The sequence below is a fragment of the Odontomachus brunneus genome, unplaced genomic scaffold, assembly GCF_010583005.1.
Source record: "Odontomachus brunneus isolate Ranch 3 - 2012 unplaced genomic scaffold, Obru_v1 Obru_scaffold_017, whole genome shotgun sequence".
Taxonomy (NCBI): domain Eukaryota; kingdom Metazoa; phylum Arthropoda; class Insecta; order Hymenoptera; family Formicidae; genus Odontomachus; species Odontomachus brunneus.
In genome coordinates, this window is record NW_022639467.1 from 980253 (window position 1) to 1006454 (window position 26202).

Genomic DNA, 26202 nt, shown 5'->3' on the forward strand with positions numbered 1-26202 from the left:
TTGTCGTTACGTCCGACGTTTGATCGATACATATATACGTAATCGCTTGCAACGCTTTGCTGCGCTTTGATGACATATATTTTGCAATCATGGTGAAATTAACGACGGATGTCATTGAAAGAAAATGTTCTCAAATATTGACAGCCAAATCGCTCAGTAAGACAATGAAAAAGGAGGAGTTGTGGAAGTTGACTCACTTGCATATGAACGATATGTTTATCAGCACTATTGTAAGTTACATCGACATGTGTGTGTATGTTCAACGAATCGTGTGATTCATACCCGACATAAGATCTCACATTTGCATCGCAGGGCAACCTCGACGTCTGTAAAAGCTTGAAAGTAATGTATCTTCAAAATAATAATATATCGAAAATCAAGAATCTGCATTCCGCTTGCAATCTGACGCATTTGTACTTGCAACACAATGTGATTATGAAAATGGAGAATTTGGAATTTCTGGAAAATCTGCAGAAACTTTATCTAGGGCACAATAACATCATCGTGGTCGAGGGACTGGAAAATCTAAAGCAATTGCAAGAATTGCATATCGAGAGTCAGAGGATACCGCCCGGTGAATCATTTTGCTTCGAGCCACGCAGCGCTTTTACTTTATCTGTAAATGCAATGTGAATTTTATATATGCTGAATTTGCAGAAATTAATTGCATGTTGAAATTTATGTTTCCTTTTTCTTTTTATACTTAGACATGTTTAAAGATTCTCAATATTTCTGACAACAATATGACATCCTTGAGAGATCTAACGGGTTTTCACAAATTAAACACGTTGGAGGCAAAGCATAATCTCGTCGATAATATGGACGATTTGACTGCGACGATAAACACGTTGACCTCCTTGAAGTCTCTGTTCTTGCACGGCAATCCTGTTGTACAGTCTTATAGGTACAGAGAGAATCTGATCGCCAACAGCATTTCGTTAGGTAGGTTTCGGTAGGATTGTCCTTTGCCATCTTTATCGTGTCTTAGTCGTTCGATCGTCTTGCTCTGTGAATAGTTAATCTCGACGGGAAAATTGTAACTGACACTTGTCGGAGTTTCATGATGAGGTTTAAAATGGAGAAGCATCGCCGATGCACAAGAAAGACAACCAAAACACCGTTAGGAGATGATATAACGAGTAAATAACGCACGAGATTATCCCTCTTTAAGCAGCCACACGGATGATTACCGATGAAAAATCTGTTACAGACTCTTTAAACTTGCCACCAGCCTTCAAGAGGTCCATCTCACGGGCGATCTTTCAGCATCCCGGACCACAATTATCTATAAAGATTACACCCGGATCGGTGGAAACTCAGTTACAGATGTTTCCATTTTGGAAATCAGGTATAACAAGATTACGAAAGATCATTGTTCGCCTAATTGCATAATCGATAACGGATTTTTGTGTCATTAGCATCTGGTATCAGAAATATCAAGGATAATCATGTGACACCGAGGCCGTTCTGGAGCAACATACCTAAAAGCAAGGAGACCCGGTTAACACGTTCTCTTGTGAATAATAAAACAATCGTGTTACCACCCATTTAATTTCTCTCACCGATTTCGTTTATGATAAAGTAAATGTCGTAAATAAATCTCGCGGAAGAAATTCGTCAAGTGAGGAATAATACGCAATAGGCAGTGATTTGAGTTACGATACCATTTTTATAGAACTTTCTAGCGATAAGGCTACATTTGCATTACTTTCGTGTATCCTACTTAAGAATAGTTTCACAAACGTAAGTAAAATTAACTGCGATGTATGTATATTCAATAAAATTGTGATAGTTACAGATAGACGTCAGCGTAAATCCACGGTACAAAAATGTCAGACGCAGTGGAAGTATGATTAATCTTGTATAAATGTGTGTATGTGTGTGTGTGTGTGTGTGTATGAGTGAAATAGAGAAAAAGAGAAGTTAGGTAACTCTATTTTATATTAAATATATGATAATACTTCTAATAACTGAACAACAGAAATACTAAAATATAAACTTATGAACTATATTTGTACGCTGCTTGAAGATCTGTACATTGTAAGCTTGCGTTTCGAGTGACTGACGATAAACTGATTTGCTAAAATTCAATAAAAAAAAGTCGTAGTCTTGGAAACATCCGCGTTGGAATTGCATCTTTCTGGTCAATTTTGAATTAAATTACTATTACATAAGCATACGCATATTCTTCAAGCAGACTTAACGTAAAAGTATGATGGTCTTAAAAGAGACGGAATAAATAACAAAAAATAATACATATATGACATATACATACATACATATATATATATATATATATATATATATATATATATATATATATATATATATATATGTGTTAGTCACTGTAAGCATGGAATGTTAGACAATACAAAACATAAACGTCTTATTAGCTTACACAAGGAGAATGTAAACCGAAAAAGTTATATGCAGCTATATATTGAAATGTCACTCATATGATCTAGAGACGCATTGATCGAGCAATGTATGTTGTGTATATAAAAAATGAATAATCGTTTTTTACTAGCGATGATCGGGAATCACGTGAAATCATAGAGCATTGCCTTGCGTGCATCTAAAGATATGATCTTACGCTAAAAAGTAATTATTGTAAGATGTAATAAACTCATATATTTTGTGGCACACAGGCAATTCATCACTTGGCTGGTATATAACAGGAGCAAGCGGCCATTTTACGAATTTCTTATAAAATCTCTTATGTAAACGGGCTATGATTATCCTTTGTTCAATAAAGCAATAAGATAGCAAAAATAAAATATAGATATATCTTAATTAAAGTGATATTAATCAATGTCTTATTTATAAACATAGGATAAATATTTTCTGTAATCTGTAAACGCTACAATAACAAAACAAAAGTAATAGGCAAGAGTACAAACTCTGAAACAAAACGCTTCTCCAAATTACACCTTAGAAAATACTGGGAAAGACGTACAGAATAATTCGCATTTCATATAAAAATGTATAAATGTATAAAAAGTAAAAAAATATGCAAGAAACTCCTCAGTTAGAAGCTTAAATGCTGTATATAGCTTTTTTTTTCGTTTTTAATCGAAATATCTGCGCAATGTATTAACAGACGAAATCTAAAATACATGTTATTAATAATCAATAAAAAAGTGACACATTAAAGAACAAAGGTATAAGCAAGCCTTGTAAAACGCGATATATATTCGTATATGCTAATTTTATCATTTAAAGTACAAATTATAACTTGTACAAATTAAAACCAAAAAAGCTGCAATATTGAAATATATCATTCTTCGTTATGAAAATCTGTTCGAGACTTACTTCGCTTATTTCAGATCGCACTTGTAAGCTACGGTGGAACGTAAGTCGCTAAACTAATGAACGTTCATGTAAAATTGTAGTTCTAAAACTACAAAAGCTACAGCTAAATTTAGACATATACGCTGACCAATGCATCATTGCCCTTGGTATAAAGTTATATATAATTTTATGATCCTATTAGTAGTAATCGTTATATTAGTCACGCGCGTGCGCGAGTTAATTGAAATATAATGAAATCTACATAGTTTCTCATTAATATTGTATCTCTCATAATTATTATATAGCTGCAACATGAAAAACGATACAGTGTCATCATCTCCAACATAATTTCTGTATCTTCTCTAACATAGAGTAGCTAACATTAACATCTTTAGATATAAGAAACTATGACGATTTCAAGCATCTTTGTCTCAGTTAGCAATATATATATATATATATATATATATATATATATATTAATTAATATTCAATATCTAGACGATTCTCTGACTCTGTTACACAAATGTTATGTAATATCCATTTGAAAAAGCCAATACCAATTTCACAGACATTTCAAACTATACAAATACTTTTTGCAGAGAAGCTTGTCTTACTGCGTTTAAGCATTATGACGAATATTATACACATATCGTTCAGCTGTTACATAAATCTTGTAAAACTTTACTTTCTGTCGATTCATCTTTGAGGAGCTCTTTTTTAACAAATTGATAAAGTTATGTTATATATAATATGTATAACCCATAGAGCATATATTACTTGCCATTTCATATGAACATTATGAACCAGAATATTTCGTACGTATCGTTAACAACTTGTATAATATATTCTGTTCAAAGATGAAAGAGAGAAAGTAACGAGTTTATTTTTTCCTTTCATTAGGACAGAGAATTCAGATAGACTGAGGGCGAACATGCTTTCAGTAGGCTTGGCTGACTCTATAGGGATATCTCGACATTAATGTCTCAATCTGAAACACCTCTGACAATTATACTTCGCTGCAAAATTTCAAATAATTGTTGCGTCGTATTCAGATACTCTCTGTGTATATGACTATTAACCATTTCTCTTTACTGCTATATGAAATATTCATTATCGAAACTTTAAGTTGCAGGGCACCCCCGTCTTTCATTATCTATAGTTATCGCCATAACTATAAATAGCTTACTCATTCGTTTATATACACATACACGTGGCTATGTATACATTATATGTATAATGTTTTATTTATGCTCTCTTTTTCTCTTTCTCTCTCGTACGTGTAAATACATTCTCTTAGTCATTTCAATATGAACACTGTATAGTTTTATAATAGTACGAGGTACCATTCTCTTTATTGAAAAGATTCCGTCAATGCTTCATTCTTTCCGTCTATCAAACTCGATTTTTAATCGAGTTTAAGCTCGAGTCGTTGCGGCAAGCCGTAAGCAGAAATTTTCTTTGACCCCCTTATAAGGAGAAAGGTATAAAGCTTAATATTGTTCCTTGCTTCAATACATTAACCTGGTAGAATATTTATATTTATTGACGTTAGTATATACTTCAGTCTGACTTTTTTCTCATCACGCATACGGCAAGATGCGTGCACAATATACATATATAGTAACGTAGTGTAAACACCAATTTTTCTCTCTCTCTTTCTAAGATCAGTTTCTAAGATTACGATATCTTTGTTTGTTTTTTTTTTTTTTTTTTTAGACCAAGAGTGCCCTTTTCCTGTTAATGTATATGCATTAAATGGTATTTTCGAATTCATTACTGCGCCGTTTGCTGCTGTATTTCTATCTTCTCCACCGTCATGTCCGGATTCATGGCGGTAGCTTCCTGTATCGCCTCCGCTAAAGCTCGATCGTGGTCGATCGGATCGCCGTCCGACTGTATTGTTATCTTTTGCTCCACTCGCGTCTCGACTACGCCGTCCTTCTCTGTTTTATACTGTAACAAAATACAAAAAATTTAATGAGAAAACTGCACAGAGATAATACTGATTCACGTTGGCTCTTATTATATGGTACTAACCGTGATAGTTTCGACAGTACGGGTTTTACTAGATATGGTCTGCGAACTGACTATCTCTCCTGAGGCGCTATAATTACCGTCTTCGCTCTCGAGAGCTACTTTTCTTGTTTCAGTCGCCACTACAGGTACCGTGGTCGTCGTTGTCACGTTACTATCCGGTTCGCCCGTGTAAACGTGCTTCTCAGTTGCGATCACACCGGCTAAGTCTCCCTGAATCAAAATCATTCGGATATCCTTTAGTTAGGGGCTCTGTGTTCGACAAAATCAACGAACGGTAAAGGCGACGAGTTACGATCAGTAATACAGTATTAATTAGACATTATTGAAAATTAGAAGAGTATAATACATAGACAGATATACAGACAATATAGGATACGAATCAGCCTCATATTTTGTGTACATATGATATCATTAGCAATTTATATATATATATACACATTGATACTTCTGGTCTTTAATTTAATTAGTATCTACCTGACGAAATATTCTAAAAGTCGCGTAAGAGTTTTCTCTGTGTTCGTTCCTGAACATTCGCGAGGCAATGCAAAATAACAGTCTTTTGAATAAATTTTTCGTGCAGTGAGAAGATATGAATGGAGAAAGGGTACCTTAATGCAGATGCATTGCATTAGGTCAGCCGCTAATGTAAGAGACTATATAACTTCGTGTGGGCGCGAATACCTGGTTTACCAGTGTTGTTTCTAAACATGCACCACAATCTTCCGCTCCGTATTAGTAGAAGAGTTTTTTTCTCTTTTCGACCTTTCCTTTTCATAGATTACCTGATAATATTGATTGTAGAAGGCTTGCTGGTCATCGTCAAGATCGATCGGTGTGCCTGAATCTCCGCTGCTCGAGCTCGACGTGCTTAGTCTTCGTGAGAACAGCTACGCGCCATGCAACGTGTTAGCCCAAGCCGTCGAAATTATTTACGAGGAGCAAAAAAATGGAAAAAAATAGGAACGAAATAAACCATACCATATATAAGTGACACGAAAAAATGGCGGAGATTAAATTATCACATCAAAATTATATATGAATGTGTATGTACCGCGCTTTAACGATAATTTATATGCGCCAAATGAATAGATTTATGCAAACGTGTCAATTTGCGACACCGTGAGTAGTAGTAACGCGTGTAACGAAGCGTTAAGAGGCGATTTGTAATCTTCAAAACAAGACAACACTTAACTAAAAGACTTCAGAACACGATGTATACATGTATGCATTTGTACATGAGAAGCGATCTTACGTGCCTGTCACGTAATCCACACGTGAAATGATCATTATATATGCGGCACAGTTACATGAACTGATGGCGCTTCGAGTGTGAGGATGATCGTTAGAATCACCGTGATCGAGACCGATGCAGCGACTTGCACGAACGCTCACATGCTTTACGCTTATGTCAATCTTAATCTGCGTGTTCCTTTGAAGAACGGGAATATCTATCGGCAATTACCTGCTCGCCGGAAAGCACGTGGCTGGTAGTTCGAACCTCCTGCGTCACCACCCGCTGCTCCTGTCTCGTCGCGCTGGTCGCGGTCGTATGCGCTACAGTCTTTTCCTCTACCTAATGCGTGAACAATGAATTGTAGTAGCAAATCATAAGGAAAGAGTCGGGCCAAAGTAAAGAAGGGAGATACAACTAGAGAGTTTATGGATGATAATAATAATAAGAATAAATTTGCGGAGATTAAATTATCACATCAAAAAATTGCCATAATGATAAATTTGCCATGATACGGAAAATTATCTTTATCAGTTATGCAGGTTGTAGGTTTCAAATAAGAGTCGCAAGAAACACGTGTCGGTATCTCGACAAGGTAATGCTAATAATGCTGGATCACAAACCTGGCTCGTCTTCTGATTCTTTTCGAGGTCCTCGTGCATGGTGGCGGTGCGCGTGGTGACAGCTGTCGCTGTCATGTATGGAGCTCTACCGTCATCCGGTGCCTCTGCCTAAATACAACTACCACGTGACTAAGGCTTCAAGACATACGACGATGATAATAATAGTCAATCAAATAGAAGATATAGCAAGAGTTTTAATGAATCCACTGAGAAAAAAAGTGATTGATTTAACTAAAATCGTAGTATATTAGTTTTTCCGGCCATATTTTCTGATTGTCTCAACACGAAAATGGTAATGTGCAAATAATAATATGCATAATAATATAAATTTGCTACTAACATTATAGTAGAATTTAATAAAAAAAATTTTTTTGGCCATAATTTATAATTATTTCTGTGTGATTACAGTTACGAATACCATTTTTTCTCAATGTGAATATATGAAAAAATGATCTCTACGCGTTGTATCGCATGTCACACAACTGATTGTGTGAGTTCATAAGATCAGCATTTGCATTCGTTATTATGTAATTACGGGACGCTGTTAAAAGAACAATCAAAATTTACTGCGGAAAATGTTTGACGATATTTACTTTCTTTGCTGATACGACTATCGCGAAATCGAAATAGATTGCAGTTATATCCTAGACAAGTGTGCAAGTGTACTACTCGGTCTCATGCACTCAAACGAGAAACATACAAAAGAGAAGAAATGTACGGGATAGCTAATTCTCTATTTACTCGGAAAGCTTGACAAAACTACGATATCGACACTTGCTAAAAACTACTGGCAATTTTCTGGACTTTCTGAACAATCCAAGATATATAACTGCCCAGTAAGCAAACTGAGCTCAGACTGCGCGCAGATTGGCAGCAAATTTGATCAAAAACTCACAGCAAAACCATAGTCATCTGTGTCTACATTAGGCTACGGTTTTGGCGACAGATCTTGCTGTCGGGCAATTGGTGCTAAATTTGCAGCAAAAACCGTGCAAAGCTTGCAGCGCAGCAAGATCTGCGCGGTTTCTGCCGCCAATCTGCCGTCAAATCGCTACAAGTTCTGCGCGGTTTTTGCTGCAAATCTGCAGCAATTTTCCAACAACAAGCTCTGCCGCATATCTGGCGGCAATTTGGCAACAAGATTTGATATAACAGATCCTGCATTACATTTGTTATCTACTTGCCATCAAAAGTTGATAACAAACTCTGTTCGAAATCTGTTCGCGCAGATTTGGCTATCTGGGTGTAAGCGTGCAAGGGACTGTCTACTTCTTCGCTAAGTATACAATGCTACGTTGGTGAAAATTGCGCCGAATTATTTCTTTACTTGAAATCTACCGCGAGATCTGACTCTCGTTTGATGAAGTGATGAATTGCGATGTCTAAAAAGATTCTCTATTTTCTTTACACACTCCCCTCCCTCTCTCTCTCTTTCTCTTTCCCAGTATTATCACCTTATTGACGTGAGTGGAGACCGTGACTTGGCCTGTGCCACCTGGCGTGAGATCCTCTATCTTTTCCTGAATATTTTGCGTCACGCCCTCCTGGTCCTTCACTACCGACTGCTTGGTCGTAGTTTTCACGATCGTCGGGATCGTGGCTGGGATCGCCGGCCTCTTCAGCTTCGTGGCCACAGATTTCGATGGTGATTCTTGCAAGTCCTTCGGGAACGTCGCGCTGTCCACCGGCTGACCGTTGTTCCCTAAGACCACGCCGTCCTTCACGTATGACCCGTCCTCGAAGAACAGTTCCTGATTGTATGGCTTTCCGTACTTGTCGTAGATCTTGCCGTCCCTGATGTAGCCGCCGTCGTTCCCGAACGGCGCTCGCGCGATCGTTTGCCCGTCCTTGTCGCACATCAGCCCTCGGCGCACCATCGCGATTGTAATGGTCATGAAATACTTGTCGAGTGGCTTTCCGTTAGCCGTACAGATAATTCCATCCTTCACTACGTTTCCTTCGCCGTCGAAGTTCGCCTGTTTTATCGGTTTGCCAGCTTTATCCACCACGACTCCTTGCACGACCGTCAGACCTTCTGGTCCGAAGGCCTCCGCGGTTAACGGTTGACCGCTGACGTCGTAGACCTTTCCATTCTTGATGAAGCTACTCTCGGGCGGCAATGTACCCTGAGACAGCGGCTTCCCATTACGGCCGTAGATCAGACCGTCCTTGATAAAGCTACCGTCGTCCTGTCCGTAGATGTTCTGATTGAGACACTCGCCGGTCGGATCGTAGATCCTGCCGTTTCGCACCACGTTGCCTTCATCGTCGAAATTGCCGGACTTCAAGGGCTTGCCATCTTCGCCGTACACTAGACCGTAGCGCACTTTTGTGACGGTGATGATGGTCTGCTTCTTGTTCAACGGCTTGCCGTTCGGCCCGTACAGTAAACCGTTTTGTATATAGCTGCCGTCGTTGCCGAAGATACCGTGGCCGAGTGGTTTCTTGTCCTTACCATAAATTACGCCGTTCTCGATGAAGTTACCCTCCGTTCCGAACGCGGCGTGATTCAGCGGCCTCTTGTCTTTGCCGTAAATCTTACCTTCCTCGACGTAGCTGCCGTTTGGTAACTCGGAGCCGGCGTTCAGCAATTGGCCGCCCCAGCCGTACACAAGACCGTCGCGAATATAGCAGCCATCTGGTTTAAATGCACCTTGCTTTAGTAGCTGCCCGTTCGTATCGTACACCACCCCGTCCTGTATGTAACATCCATCCGGTACCAAGGACGACATGTTCCGCGGATGACCCGTGTGATCTACGATCTTACCGTCGCTCACCGCGATGTTGTCCGGGCCTTTGTCGTCCTGTGTCAAAGGTTTGCCGTCTCTGCCGATGATAAGACCGTTTCGAATAGTGTTACCATCTGGCCCAAATACACCCTGCAGCACGATCTTGCCGTCCTTGCCGTAAATCAAACCGCCGGCGACGTACGAGCCGTCGGAGCCAAAAGTCTCTCTGCTCAAAGGCTTGCCGGTGTAATCAAATATCACGCCGTTCGCGATGAAGCTGTCTTCCGGCAGAGCAGCGTTCAGGTTCAACGGTTTGTTGTTACCACCGTAGACAAGGCCATCCTTCACGTAACTACCATCCGGCTTGAAGAAGGAGAACTTTAGCAACTTGCCGTCCTTACCGTGAATCTTGCCGTCTTTGATGGTAGCACCTTCGGGCACCAAGGAATCTTGATTGAGTGGCTTGCCGTTCTTGGTGAAGATTACGCCTTTCTTTATGTAGCTGCCGTTCGAGCCGAATGACTCCTGCTTCAACAGCTTGCCGTCTTTGCCGATGATTGTGCCATCCTTCACGAGTGAGCCGTCGGGCCCAAGAGCCGCGTTCGACAGCACCGTGCTGTCGGCATTGTACAATAATCCTTCTTTGATCACAAGATTGTCCGGTTTGAAAAGACCTTGGGATAGCGGTTTGTTGTTCCTGTCATACACCAGTCCTTCTTTAATGGAATTACCATCGGCTATCAGTGGGATCTGGCTCAACAATCTGCCATCTTTGCCGTGTATCATCCCATCTTTCACGAAGCTGCCGTCAGGCTTGTAATATGCATGTTTCACGGGCTTACCATCCTTGCCGACCATTTTCCCGTCCTTCAGGTGAGTACCCGTTGGCAGTAAGGAGCCCTGAGTCAAAAATTTTCCATCCTTCGAGTAAATCACACCGTCCTTCACATTGGAACCGTCGGAGTTGAAGGAGTCGTGCTTGATCGGCTTGCCGTCCTTTGAGTATACCTTCCCGTCGGCGATGTAGTGGCCGTCGAGACCCAGTTTTCCGACGCTAAGCGGTCGCCCGTCTGGTCCATGAATCAGTCCGTCGCAGATGAACGTGTCGTCAGGCACGACTGCAATTTGGTGAAGAGGCTTGCCCTCCTCGTTGCACACTATACCGCCGACTATGTAACTGTTGTCTAGGTTGTACGATCCTTGGGTCAACGGTTTTGAGCCCGAGGTAAATATGAGACCTTCCTTCACGTATGTGCCGTCTGCGTCTAGTGGGCAATGCTGCACCGGTTTGCCGTTCTTTGATAACACCTTACCCTCTTTGACGATCGCGTGATCGGGTCCCAAGAAAGATTGTTTCACCACTTCGCCGTCCGGCGAATAAATGAGCCCGTTTTTGATGGAGTTCCTGCTGGTACCGAATGTTTGCTGATTGTAAGACTTGTTATCCTTCCCGATGATCAAGCCGTTGCTGATGTGCATTCCATGCGGTCCGAGCTCGGCCTTTTTTAGCGGATTACCGTCCTTCCCGCAGACCTTGCCGTCCGTCACTCTGCTACCGTCTGGTCCGAGGTGGCTCTGATCTAATGGCTTACCTTCTTTGGTATAAATCACACCTGCGATCACCCTCGAGCCGTCGGGAAGAGGCAAGATGTGGTAGTCTGGTTTAGACTCTACCGGCGCAGGCGGCGCTACCTTCGCCTGGCTGGCGGCATCCTCGATGGCGTGTTGACATTCCCCAGCGATAAAGGCCGTCGTAAGGTTCTGGTCGACATTCGGTCGCGCGGTATTCTTCTGTTGCTCCTTCAGGCCAGCGGATTCTACATAATTAATTCCCGGAGTTTTTAAGTCTGCTGGCGGCAGTTGTTTGTCCGCTTCCTTCGTTTTCCTCTTCTCCGCGGATTCTGCGACCTTCTTCTCCTCTCCCGGAGCGTAGTTGAACGCCAATCCCGTAGCCTTTCGACTGGCCGAGGTGGGTGATTGTTTGTCCTGCACTCCTGGCGACGCGGGCCTGTCTTCGTATGAAAATCCGTGCGGGGTGTACGGTTTCTTCGTGGGCGAAGCTTCCCTTTCCTCGTAGTCGTAAGGTTTCGTGTAAATGGGAAGTTGAGGTGTTTTCGCGGGTTCTTGCGCTGTATCCGTCTTCGTGACCAGCTCCTTTCCTTGTTTCTCCAACGTGGAAAGATTTGACTCCGCGTCGCTCTTTTCCATGGATTCGTCTAGCTCTTTGTTCTTTTTCTGTTTCTTGTCCTTCTTGGCAAACAGGAAACCACCGACAGGACTCTTGGGGTAATATATAAAAATACATGCAGTACAAAATACATGCTAATATACGTACGTGATATGTAATTTACATGAAAGACATTTCACATATATAGATCAAAAGCTGGTATATGTAAATGCCTACGTATTAAATGCGAATCCAACGCGAGATATAAACTAATGTCCATGCATACCTGAATTATGGACATATATATATACGTTTAATTAAAAAATAATAATGCATTCAAGGAGATACTTCTTCAGTTTATTAGTACGGGACTCTCCTAGAGCATTTCATTGAAAGATCAATGTCGAAGATGACAATAACGTTGAAACCTAGCATATCGTGACATTATTTATATAAGAAAGAAATATTGAAAAACTTTCTGTTTAACCATACACACGTATATAAATATATATACTTTCAATATATATTTTCGTGAGGTCACATAAGAAGCAGCAACGCGTACAACGCAATATAAGCTTACCTTGACTTTCTCCTTCTTTTCTTTATCCATTTTTTCCGGCGTTTCCTTGTCCTTCTTTTTCGATTCTTTTTTAGACAGTGATTTGTCATCAATGTTGTCAAGAAGAGCATTGTCATTAATCAGATCAGAATTATTCAGATCATTGTGATTTTCCTTCTCATTCTCATTTTGTTTATCCTTCTTCTTCTTTGATAGACCACCGGGCGGTAGGACAGCGATTCCTCCGACCGGTTTCTACAAGTAAATTTATCCAGTCACAGGACGCCTCATGCAACAAGCATAAAGCCGCTACGTCGCTAAAATATAATACAAACTACACGACGGCGCTACGATGGAGAATAGAATGCAACGCATGCTCGATGAATTTTACGGTCTGCGCTCTCAAAATATGTGTATCACAATCGTCATCTTTCACGCCTTTAAATCCGTCGGGTGTTACGCAACACATTAGATTTCTGTTTAACGTTCAACGGTTCGTGACACGCTAATGCATTCGAGTTGTTTCCTCGTTAGATCTAACGGTAAGACTGAAGAGCGGTTTTGTGCGACTCGACAACTACAACGTACAACGACAAACTAATTCGCTAAGTTCTCATCCATGCCCGCGTAGAACACTGCTCGATGTTGCACGTCGAAAATGGGGATCTAACATCTCCCAACATTGAGGCGATGGCCGTATGATTTTTTTGCGTGGAATATAAATAAAAGGTACATATGTATATAGCGGCATGCATTGGATAAAAACAAAACACCAAGTGGTCACATACAAGACAGCACTGATATATATACATATATATATATATATATATATATATATATATATATATATATATATATGTATGTATATATCTAGGATATATTGTTAGCGGAAGCGTCCCAGGGTAAAATTCTATACCTTTCTCCCGCGATCCGCATCGTATTCTCCCTCCAGGCTACTGGTGCTGCTAGCTGATGTTGTTCCCGCACTTGTTTTTCGTGAGAGCTATCGATGTCAGTTACGTGTCAGTTAATAATTAGGGCTAACACACAAGTATTCGATGCAAAAATATGTTATTCTTTTCTTTTCCAAAGCGTCCTGATCTCGGTAGATCTTTACGCGACAGCTGTTTATAATTCCGAGCTCGATTTTACTCACAGCTGATATATATATATTACACACAGTATTATCATGCTTTTATCACGACTCGATATGCCGAATCTGTACAACTCGAAATTTATCGCAATATGCAAGGGTGAGTCAATGAACATGCTGTGAATTGGCACACACCAGTATGGCATTAGTACATAAATGTGCGAAAAATGCATAATTCGCTCTATTGATTCACCCACGCATTAATAGAGAACGTGAGCCAATTAGTGTTTCGACCTGCGTAATACAATTTTTCAGAAATATATTCAGTGTATATTATCGCGCTGCTGTATTATTGCAAAACGCGTAAAATCATTGTACCCACGTATAGATCGTATTTTACCGCGATTAAATAAATATAGTTTGAAAGCGTAGACCGCAGACGGGAGCTAGAAATGATGACGCACATCTTTTATGAATTCCTCTATTGGTGAAAAGTGAACTCCACGTCCGCATGAAGAACTCATGCATACTGTACTTTATAATGCTCTTAATAATATGAAAAAAGAAAATGTACGCTGACAAACGCATAGGTATTACCTTCTCTTTCTGTTTCTTGATTGGACTAGGCCGTCGGTCTATATGCTCTATATCGTCGGGAAGCTCTATGTCAGGCTCATAACTCATGGTGTGTCGTTTGCTCGGTTCTGAACCATACGTTTCGACTGGTTTAGGCCCACCTAATGCTGTACAAGGCAGTCACACTACTTCAACATCTTAGTATAATACTCGAGAGTACGAGTGTAAAAAAAGGCACTTGTGGCTCGTAGCGGATATGGACTGGAGACGTTGCAGAGAGTAAAACGACGTGTTCGAAAAAATCGATACATAGATCAAGAATAATGCCACTCTAATATAACAAGAACTCATGCTTATGCAAGCTTGTCCTAATGAAACAAATTTTGAAATCGGACATACCCCTCTCTGCTAGTGAGAACACGTGTAATCTTAATTGTTGCAATTAAAGAGAGAATGTGTGTGTATCACTTTTTTCTCTCTTTCCACTAGATTATCATTACTTTATCGTACATATACGTTTGAGTATCATTCACACGCGACAAAAGTTTGTATTTACCATCCATGCTTCGGGAGGCAAGTCGTCGGCCACTCAAGGACCTCTCGAATTGCGGAGGTTGCCTGTCGATAGGAGTCTTTTTCGTCTCGTAGTGAGTTCTTCCAGAGTATCGGAAACGAGATCCCAGATGTGGAATTAATCCCACTTTCTTTACAGGCTCCGGACTCATAAGCCTGCGAGAGAAAGAGAGAGAGAGAGACATTTGTCTCATTAAAGCGTATCAAAATAAGAAAGAAAAGAAAAAGAATCTTGGTTACAGATATTGTCACCTACCTGAAGAAAGTATGATGCTCTACTGACACTTTCCACAATTTCTTCGCCGCTCTGTAGTTAGCTAGCTTGAATCCGATAGTAGATTCAAACTGCTCAAAATCACCCGGTCTGATCTTGATGTAGAAATTGTGTCTCTTGTAAGAGATCTTCAGTATCTTTGGCCAAGCAAACCTATTGATTCTCAAACGATCCCTGTAGACGAGGAGGCCCGAAGCACACACACCTAACATTATGTCGACGCCTTCAGAATCCTTCGCGGGATGAAGATCCACACCGTACATGGCCAGTTTCTTCGCGTTTTCGAGATAATGCAGTTCCGCCTCGGCGGGTGTTTGACCTCTAAAACACAACGACAGATCGGCTATGTAATAAATCAATCATCGATCGACACACCGATTCATTTCTTCCCCCAATACCAATGAGAAGACTATTAAGTGGAGATAAAATTTACTTATGCGTTTTATGAAGGTCCATAACTTTTTCCACCAACTCGGATGTCTGGCTAGGTGCGAATTTAAAATCCTTCAGGTATGTTCTGCCATGTTCCTCAGGATCGTAATCCCCAACTTCTGACTGTACTAGATAAGAGCCCAAAAGCGCGTGTGTCACAAAGGAACACAGCAACCGTCCAGTGATAATGTCATTTCTGATCTGCAGACATAGCTGGTAACGCGTGATATCCTCCTGCAACTGTGCCGGGTCCGGTGGATAGAACTTCACCTCGAAGTTGAACTTCCACGGTTCGTCTGGAAGTACGTATTAACTTTAGTGGAAGCATACCGTGGCACGTGATACCGACTTTTACGAGTAACAGAACGAAATCGCTGTGGCTCCCGTACTTTTTACAAATTTCGCGATCTTCTTGTGTAGATCCAACCAATTGCGTGGATCGTGCCTGTCCTCGTAGATGAGGCCGAAGTAATCCTTCTCCAGCAGATTCATACTCTGACAGATCATGTCGAGAAGTTCCTGTCCTCTCGCCTTCCTCTGTAAACAGGAAAGATACACTTGATGTTCCAGACAACAAAGCAGATATTTCCCGTTTCTCATGTGAATACAAGCCGAACTCTTCCGGTGACTTACGTCGATGTAGAAATCCTTAACGGTACCGTCGAGGAGCGTAACCTTGGCGAGGGCCATCTTTCCCTTGCTAACTGGACTCTTTGTGGGCGAGTTCGTCCCGGTCCCATTCTCCGCCGTTGCTTCCGCTGGAGCACCAGCGGTCTTCTGTTCCTCCGGCATGTTTCTGCTCTATTCGCGCGAATCTGAAATTAAACGGACATTTCTATCTCCGGAACGGCGAGATGGAAGGTAAAGAAAGCGCATTTCCTGGTGTAACATAACGTTTGACGGCAGAGAAACTTCAATCGGATACCAATCTCATTTCCGTGCCGTGAAGCAAGTTTGTCACCCCACTTTTGAAGTATTGACATATGTGTGTGTGTGCTCTTTCGTATATAAATAAATAAATACATATATAAAATATATTATGTGCATTATGTATTTATATGTATAGGATGTCAGATAATTATTGACACACCTGATGTATACAGATAGAACTCATCAAACTGAACGTAACATTCCTTTACTCTTTCGCAAACAACTACCTAAAATCTTAAATTATTAATTAAAGAGGATTAGTGAATGATCAAGTGCGATATGGCAGATGAGCTGTGATGCAGACGTCTGCTTATAGTATACTCGTACATTAAACTAAGCAAAAAAGATCCTGTACCATTCTGCAAATAACGTAGAATTTTAAGACGTCGTAGTTCATCTGTCACGTCGCGCGCAATCATTCATTAATCTTCTTTAATTAATAAGATTTTAAGTACATCAAACTGAACACAAAATTCCTCTTTACCATATTTCTTCTTTGATTGTTTAAATCAAAGTATGTACATGGTGCTTGTCAATTAATAATATACTTATTGTATGCAGGTAGAATTCGTCAAACTGAATACAAAATTCCTCTTTACCATATTTCTTCTTTGATTGTTTCTTATTGAATTTCATATATCAATTAAAGAAGATTGACATATGAAATTCAATAAGAAACAATCAAAGAAGAAATATGGTAAAGAGGAATTTTGTGTTCAGTTTGACGAATTCTACCTGCATACAATAAGTATATCATTAATTGACAAGCACCATGTACATATTTTTTTCGACAACAACAAAATAATCGTAAAAGGGCGCGCCCAAGGCGCGACTTATCTCGGTGCTTTTCTACGATCTCGATGGTGTGGACAGCGGAGAAGGTCGCGTGTCGGCGCGGTATATCTGCCTCTAGATCCCCGTCTAGACCTGAGGGTGCCGCGCGGAGAAATAATCAATATTTGCGAGGGTTGCTGTACGCGCGCCTCGGTGCACACGCGGCGTTTACGATTTCGTTATTAATGAGGAACAGAAATGTACGATGTGTTGGTCGAGGGGGCTTCGTCCAAAGCAGTCTATATAGCTTGCAGCAACAGCGGGGTACACCACCATCCTTGAACTTCGCAACGAGGGTGTATATATCTCGATGACGCGTGAGCGCAATTTCTACTCATAAAAATAGCGCGTTGCCTCACATACGCCTCTCTCGCGTAAAAAGTGTTACGTAAGAAGTAAAAAATAACGGTGAGGTAAAAGATCTCGTAACGATTATAATAATACATGCCTTTTCGTAAGGCCTCTTCCTCCTCCTCTTTCCTTTCCTGATGCCCGCGAACGAAGATCAGCTTTTTTCCGCGACGTAAGCGTTTATTTGCCATTACCATATACCTCTCTTTCTTTCTCCCCGCGCGGGATAATATTCGCAGGAGCTCCTAAACAACAGGAACCACCGTGGAGAGGAAAACACGGTGATGCAACTGTTTGCGATAATGCCGGCAATTTCCCACGTGAAAATGTCACGAATGCGTCCTACGCGCGCGATTATTCCGTAATGACTCGTGTTGGGCTCCGTGCATGCGTGCGCTTAACGCATTGTCCATCCCCGAGAGAGCGATACGTTATGTAAAACGACGGTGATTCCGTAATGTTTTGCGAGTGCGCGCTGCTGAGCGTATTCCGTATGCACGCGCGTGCATTTTACTGTAGCGGTCGTTCACCTTTCTACAAGATAGATCGCGCCGAAGTGAGTACGTGCCGCGACGTCTCGGTGCCAAATGTCCCCACATCGAGGACGATTTGCTGCTCGGCCCGCGGAAAACTTTCGTATCGCAGCAGCGATACTTCGCAGACAGGTAACGCGTCGAAGTTTCAATCGTCGCGACCGCACGTCGTCGGGGAAGCACACCCAACCAGACGATTCGAACTCTTGGCTGCAAATTCAATCGATTCAATACTCGCGAGACGAAAAGATATTCGATGTAATAATAAATAACCGAGGAAATTAGATATTACTAATTTGACATGCTCACGCATGATGCGAACTTCTCGATATCATGATTTTTGTAGAAAATAATGATGCAGTAGCGGAATAAGATGTCTCTAAATTTTATCAAATACTGTTCTCTTTCCCCTCTCTCTAAAATCATTTCCCTAAGAGCATTTTACTTTTACTATAATTTCTGTAGGAAATACAAAATTATATTATATTATATAAAATAGAATAAAATATTTTCAAATTTTATCAATTTTTATCCTTTTTTTTATATAAGTTACTTTGGATAATTTAAAGTTATTTTTTTCGGTATTGTAATAAGTAATAAACAAAATACTGGAAAAATAATATCAAGCAATATAACGATAATTATCTAGAAACACAAAGTAAGAGAGTAAATTGTGTCATTCTTTATCCAGTCTTCGATTTAATTTCATCATTAAATAAGCCTTTCTGTTTCTATAAGGTAAACGAAACTGGGAATTAAAAGGACACACTGAAAAAAAGAAGAGTACGGTTAGCTCACAGATAAATCTCGTTGTGGTAACCAAATTTGATAATAAAGTACGGAACAATTAATTATGTGGTCGCTGCAACCACAAAGCAATTTCTGAGTTACTGGGGTTGCAGCAGTAACGATATCTGATTGCTCCAATCAGAATGTATTCATGATAAATGTAACCCCAACCGATTTCTGGTTGCCGCAACCGGATCACACGCAACTACATTGGCGTTGGCAACTACGTTGACATATCAAAATAACTGAGTCACATCAATCATATACATTACCATCACACAAAGATGACTACGCCGCTCACAGCTAAATATACCTAGCTTATATGCACCATACCTTTTCTTTTCCGCACATATATTCAACACTCGTTATGCGCCCAGGATAAGGCTCCTAGTGGAGGGAATAAGGCTAATTGGTGGAGGAAGAACGGCAGATTTTAGAATCTAGCACATCTGGTCATCACGCGAATCTCCGGAGCGTGCGGTATATGACGCGTGCATTGTTTAATAATACGACATTACACTCAATACATGCGTATCACGAGAGATCGCGGCCACGAGACGTGGTAGAGCAAATATCCCGCGGGAAACAAAAAGGAGCTTGCCGAAGTAGACGCGTAAGCGACCCTGACCGACACGCTCTGCAGAATGCAGAATTTGCATCGTTGCCTGCAACTCGAGCGTGATCCTAGCCTTGTTCGACGAGGCACTGGACAAATAGCAATTCAGCCTCAATTGCACGAAATCAGCGCCGCTGCACAAAACGATCGTCGTTAACATTCCGAAGCTCCCAGCTCCGGAGAGAGGGTGGGAGATCGTCTCCGACGACGACACAGCAGCAGCAACCGGCGATACAACAATGCGGATTAGCGCGTTCTTAATGACGCAGCTTCGCATGCCTCGCGAGCACTTACTTCGCCGAGGAGGTGAGTGCGCGAAGAATACCGGACGACTTATCGAGGGAACTCACCGCGACAAAAAAAAAAGTCCCTCGGAGCCGATTAGATAACGCGACAACCTAGGCGCTACGTCTCCCAATCGGCCATGCACAGTGCAAATCAGCGATCGACGATAACAACGATGGAGAGGAAAAGCGCGTATGTTCGTAGACGTAACGTTTAATGCGCGCGGTAAGAGAGAGAAGGAGAGGAGGAAAGAAAAAAAGGAAAGAGCAATTCTTATTAGCAATTTCAAAGAGATACGCGATCCGCTCCGCTGAAGATGCAAAACGATAAGTCCGCACGTAAGGCGCAACGCGCCTCGGATAGTTTCCAACGTGTGCTTTATGCCGGCCGTTCCACGAGTAATTCTAACGCAATTCGATATATAAGCAAAAACAAAGTCACGAATTACAAGTTAAATATAAAAAGAGAAAATGAGTTATATAAATTCTAAATCGTGGAAATAAAAATTACGAGAATTTTTGAAAACTATATATTGTAAAGAATTTAAATGTAACATTAACCTAAACGTTAAAAAAGTAAAATAGAACAAAAATTAAAAGAATTATTAATTCTTAATAAAAATTAATTTTAAATTTAACATTAACCTAAATATTAAAAAGTTATGTGAATCCTAAACACGGTGTATCTTCTTTTATTAATAGAACCAGACATGGTCTGCGTGATATTTTCTCTCGGAAGTGTCCTGCTTAGTGTGGTATTCGAAGTTTATGAATAAACCGTAATTGTTGAAATTTTTTTTTTCTTAATTGAACGTTTTGATAGAATTCAATCAGGACTGACAGGAACTCTTGCTAAAAATATTGTTTATACTTTAGACGGAAAATGACGTGTTAACTTCGCAAACCTAGCACGACAATTTTTCATTTGCTGTTTTTCAGTATTAAAAATACAGAACTCTTTTTGTTTTCTATGTAGAACTCTAGAACTATGAAAAGTATTAATAGAACTGTCATTATTTTTTTAAAATTTGCAAAACGTGCCAGCTTCACAGATACAATTCAAGAGAAGAATGACACACCTTTCGCGCCAACCTCATATAAAACTGCGGTACTTCGCAACGGATATCATTATATGCGCGATTACTCACAGGATGACCGATAATAAAGTTGAACGAAGAAAAGCCACAGATTGCTCCGGCGGACGTCGCAAGGCGCGACTGTCGCTGCGATCGTCATTTCCTCTGCAATTCTCGCAATTCCCCGAGGATGGCGGTCGAACGTGAGCGAACGACCGCCGAGATTTTTACGCAACGGGAAGTATAGTGACAGCACAGTTTCAATCGCGCAACGAGCTCGAATAAACGCGGTCAACTTCCTTCCTTCCTTCCTTCCGCGGTGGCTTCCGACCCGCCCGAAACATCGGCGCAATTGCATAACCCGGGTCGACGAAATAGTCGGCCGATGAGGAGGACGGTTTTCGGCCAGATCGGCGTGCGAACTCGACGCGGCCGGCGGTGTCGTCATCGCTGGAAGCGGGCGGCCTTTTACGCGCGTTCTTTACTAGACTGATGAGGTAATACCGGCGATTACCGGTCGCGGTGACGCGTACTCGCCTCGCACGACGTGTCGCGAAACCGATATTCCGCGGTCGCAGCCGACTTATTCCGTGCCTCCCTGACACAAGAATGCGAATTATGCATCCCGGCGTGCACATATGCGTACTACAGCGGCTTGCAAAACTGCTTAGACGCGACGAAGTCGTCCAGACAGACTTTCATGACTATCGCGACAATTGGAAACTTCACAATATTCTCTTAATTATACTGATGAAGTAAACATACTGTACTGAATTAAGTATTAGATTTACATCATACAGTAATGTAGATTTTCTGTTTTATTGCAACAGATGCAACAGATCTACTGAAAGTTACACTTAGATTTTCATGTTACATTTAACACGACACATTGCTTAGGGCAAGTTTTGATAATTTTTCTCGTATTTCTTTTGTTTCTGTTTCGCCATTCTATGTGACAAATATGAGTGCGATTTAATCAGTCATAAAGGACTCGTTAAGCAACAACTTTGCTGAATATCGTGATTTAATATACTCGAAAAGTTGTAAAGTTTACGTACATCAGTTTATCGGGGTGGAAGCTCATCAAACTGCCAAAATTGAGAGTCATTATTGACGGGCTTGCATGTAGTATAATTATAGTAATAATAATAATTTATTATCATTTAGTGTTCTTAATTATATCACCAATTATGTTATTAATGTATAATTCTCTCTCTTTATCCGTAATGACTTTCAATCTTGACAGTTTAATGAGTATGCTCATTGTGTCTAAACATTCTGCAACCCACTGTACGTCGTCGTCATCGACAGTTTAGTTTATAGTCGCGCTGGTTGTGTATAGTCGGCCATGCTATTTTTACGAGACCTTCTGTAGTGCCAGCAGATAACGCGCGTAACGCCGATATTCCCGTCGAACACGTAGTTACATTTGCCGTCGGTGGCAGTCATCGGGAGAGAATCGGCTACGAATTCGTCGAGGATTCGTCCCCGAAGTGGGTGAGTGTATGAAGTTGGCACCCCACTTTTTATTATTTATAATTTTGAAAGTTGTTCCAGATTGTTCTGACTTTGTACCACATTGTTCCAAAGTGATATTGCTTCATTCGAAACGGTTTTCGAATAAAACAAAAAAAATGATTTTTTGAGCTGGCAACCCCACTTTTCAAAAATCGAACATTCTGATACCGCAATAGATTGTTCTAGTTGTTCCAAACATTGTTCCAAAAGGACAAATCCGTAAGTTGAATTATAAGTCCAAAAAATGAAAAAAATGTTTTTGACCTGGCACCCCATTTTTTGAAAATAAAGTGTTTTCTCTTGACGTCGGGTGCTGTCAAATCGATTTTTTTTCGAATTTTCGGAGAACGGATGACGCTACGAGTCTCATACTCTAAAACTATAATTCTTAAGCCTAGCACAACTCAGAACAAAAAGATCTCGGTTGGAACAAGAAAGGAAGCATGTGTTTACTCTTGACGTCGAGTACTGTCAAATCGATTTTTTTACGAATTTTCGGAGAACGAATGATCTTATGAGTCTCATACTCTAGAACTATAATTCTTAAGCTTAGAACAACTCAGAACAAACAGATCTCGGTTGTAACAAGAAAGATACTATAAGTTTACTCTTGGTCCGATAGACTGTCAAAAAACTTTTTTTTAATTTTTCGGGCTTATAATTAAACTTATTGATTTGTGCTTTTGGAACAATGTTAGGAACAACTAGAACAATCTATATCGGTATCGGAATGCTTTATTTTCCAAAAATGGGGTGCCAGGTCAAAAACATTTTTTTCATTTTTTGGACTTATAATTCAACTTACGGATTTGTCCTTTTGGAACAATGTTTGGAACAACTAGAACAATCTATATCGGTATCGGAATGCTTTATTTTCCAAAAATGGGGTGCCAGGTCAAAAACATTTTTTTCATTTTTTGGACTTATAATTCAACTTACGGATTTGTCCTTTTGGAACAATGTTTGGAACAACTAGAACAATCTATATCGGTATCGGAATGCTTTATTTTCCAAAAATGGGGTGCCAGGTCAAAAACATTTTTTTCATTTTTTGGACTTATAATTCAACTTACGGATTTGTCCTTTTGGAACAATGTTTGGAACAACTAGAACAATCTATATCGGTATCGGAATGCTTTATTTTCCAAAAATGGGGTGCCAGGTCAAAAACATTTTTTTCATTTTTTGGACTTATAATTCAACTTGCGGATTTGTCCTTTTGGAACAGTGTTTGGAACAACTAGAACAATCCATTGCGGTATCAGAATGTTCGATTTTCGAAAAGTGGGGTGCCAGCTCAAAAAATCATTTTTTTTTGTTTTATTCGAAAACCGTTTCGAATGAAGCAATATCAGTTTGGAACAATGTGGTACAAAGTCAGAACAATCTGGAACAACTTCCAAAATTATAAATTTCAAAAAGTGGGGTGCCAACTTCATACACTCGAAGTCCCCGTGCGTATTGCGACATACACATGCACGGGGAGGACGTACATCATCGTTCCCGCCTGGGACTACGTGTGTATGTGTGTTATGTTGCAACACTACGTGATAGAGCGAACTTCCAGGCATTCGTTACGCGCTTTTATTCTCGCTGAAACTTTTCCGCGCGACACGTAAGACACCTTCTGCGAGAGGCGCGGGAAAAGGGGAAAGTTCTATCGGAAGCGTGGGTGGACGTAGCGCAGAAGACGGAACTTTGTCTCATCACGAAACTCCGGCGACGACCGTCTCGCCGTATGTGTTTGGCGGGACATAAATTCTTTCATCAGGACGGTGTCGCGTCGAGAGACGACTCGAGCACGGAAGCGGAGCGGATCGGAGCGAGAGACAGAGATGCGTTGTCGTCATCATCGTCGTCGTGCGTGCGTGCGTGCGTAGGTGTGTGGCGGGATCACGCGACCCCTCTCGTTTACAATCGGCCCTTTTGACACATACGTCTGAGTCTGAGAAGCCCACGCTTGGGCTCTCAAAAGGAGCTTGGGAAGGAGCAAGACGGAAAAGAAGATTCAGTCGAGACGTGATGGTGATGGTGGTGGAAGCGACACGGCGGGCCTTTCAGAGGGCCTTTAAACTTTAAAGGGCGAAATAAGAGCCAACAGGCTTACCACCTCCAGCTCGGAAAAAAAGCGATGAATTCAACCTACCTCTACCCTACTCTGTTTGTCGTCCCGGTCCCTCTCTAAACGAGACCCCTCCTCCAAGTCACCAACTTCCGCAAAGAAGACACCGACGACGCGGAATCTGCATGTCGACTCGGCTGAACCTTTCTAGTGTTTCTTATGCGATCATTCAATTTTAATTTTTGGAAATCCCGCGAGCCTACACGAAGAAATCAGTGTGGTAAAAATTACGTCGAAATTATATTTCATTTTACGATATTCTTTGTAAGGTTGGATCATGCTCTGAAATTACGATATAAATTACTTAAAAATGGCAAATTTAACGATCGATTTGAGTATACGATATAAAAAACGTTCAATTACAATAATTCGGAAAAGTTCTAACGTACATGATATTTTTAAACGAATATATACATTGAGTATAAAAATATCTAAAAATCAAAAGAATTTAAATAAAAAATTATTTAATGTTTTTTTAGTATCCTAGTATTTTTTAATATTAGAAAGAATTAAAATTTAAGTAAATGTTTTTTTTTTAATGTTAATACCTACTGAATAAATATTTTTTTACTTCTTAGATCTTTTTCTCTCAGTGTAGTAATTTTCGGTCATAATTCTTGTACAGTCCATGATTACAAAAATTTTGCTCTAATTTTTACCACAATATTTTCTTCGTGTTTATATTGACATCTTTTTTCTGACACATCATACATATACTTGCGAATTCTTAATTGAAAACTGCTACTATAAAAATTGATTAAGAAAAAAAAACGGTGATAAAAAAAAAACTGTTTTCTGAAGGTTAATACTTTTGTAACTGATTCTTACCGAATCGATCATAATATTGAAAACCGTGCGAGCTTTTATGATTCTCATTTTAAGGCGAAACAACCTTGAAAAAAAAAATCTTTAAGGAGGTATCTGAGTCACATGATTACAGATCTTATGTCGGTTTAATTGTCCCGAGAAGAGCTGTAAAACGTCGGAGCAATGAAGACGCTAACAGTTCGGAAAAATCGCGTTTTTCCGATCGACGCGTGTTACAAGTTCGAAGCGGTTGGATCTTGCGAAGAATTTCCGACAGGTGAATCGACTGTCACATCCCAGCGTGAACGAAACGCGAGTGAACGAACGACAGAGAATTGCCGTCGCGACGCGAGGGCGACGCGGAAGGGTTCGACGAGAGGGTAGAGTCGCCAGAGGGTGGCGGCAAATAACGACTTCTGCGAAACGTGCCTCGACCGGCGTGCACAACCCCTGCCGTCGATTGATAGCAACGGGAAGATAAGGGTGCTTCGTGTACGTGTACTCGACTCGCCACGTAGCCGAGCTACCTGACTTCGCGGTCGCTTTCCTCCTTTTTATACAGAAGAAGACGAAGGAGGGAATGTGTTCGCGGCGGGGATATCCACGATCGATACGGTGAATGAAATAGAGAGACGGCGGATTCCGAAGAGGCTGAGTGATGAAATGAGAGGACGAGAGTCTGGAGGAGAGGGAGAAGGGGAAGAGAGAGAGAGAGAGAGAGAGAGAGAGAGAGAGAGAGAGAGAGAGAGAGAGAGAG

The 26202-nt window shown here is 40.8% G+C and overlaps 2 protein-coding genes across 6 annotated transcripts in view; one reads left to right on the forward strand and one right to left on the reverse strand.

The window, feature by feature from the left end:
• Positions 1 to 56: 56 nt before the first annotated feature.
• LOC116841685 (protein phosphatase 1 regulatory subunit 42-like) lies at positions 57 to 1963 on the forward strand. Of its 2 annotated transcripts, XM_032809934.1 has the most exons (6): positions 90 to 230; positions 313 to 618; positions 708 to 942; positions 1017 to 1139; positions 1211 to 1348; positions 1419 to 1963. In XM_032809934.1, the coding sequence occupies exons 1-6, from the start codon at positions 90 to 92 to the stop codon at positions 1550 to 1552; spliced, it is 1077 nt and encodes a 358-aa protein (XP_032665825.1). In that variant the 3' UTR covers positions 1553 to 1963. The 2 variants fall into 2 exon arrangements, with proteins under 2 accessions (XP_032665826.1, XP_032665825.1); XM_032809935.1 differs by lacking the exon at positions 1017 to 1139 and having other exon boundaries at positions 57 to 230.
• Positions 1749 to 26202, reverse strand: part of LOC116841681 — a 41924-nt gene continuing 17470 nt past the window's right edge. For 2 of the 4 annotated variants that reach the window (XM_032809920.1, XM_032809922.1), the window contains exons 2-15: positions 16219 to 16400; positions 15975 to 16122; positions 15587 to 15881; positions 15136 to 15474; positions 14863 to 15035; positions 14328 to 14473; positions 13554 to 13640; positions 12659 to 12892; positions 8637 to 12191; positions 7183 to 7290; positions 6791 to 6901; positions 6111 to 6215; positions 5329 to 5538; positions 1749 to 5244 (exon numbers count right to left, since the gene is read on the reverse strand). In XM_032809920.1, coding sequence (XP_032665811.1) covers positions 5065 to 5244; positions 5329 to 5538; positions 6111 to 6215; positions 6791 to 6901; positions 7183 to 7290; positions 8637 to 12191; positions 12659 to 12892; positions 13554 to 13640; positions 14328 to 14473; positions 14863 to 15035; positions 15136 to 15474; positions 15587 to 15881; positions 15975 to 16122; positions 16219 to 16377 — 5850 coding nt within the window. In that variant the 5' untranslated portion in view covers positions 16378 to 16400 and the 3' untranslated portion in view covers positions 1749 to 5064. The remainder of the gene's footprint in view (positions 5245 to 5328; positions 5539 to 6110; positions 6216 to 6790; positions 6902 to 7182; positions 7291 to 8636; positions 12192 to 12658; positions 12893 to 13553; positions 13641 to 14327; positions 14474 to 14862; positions 15036 to 15135; positions 15475 to 15586; positions 15882 to 15974; positions 16123 to 16218; positions 16401 to 26202) is intronic. The other 2 variants (XM_032809923.1, XM_032809924.1) reach the window with 2 other exon arrangements.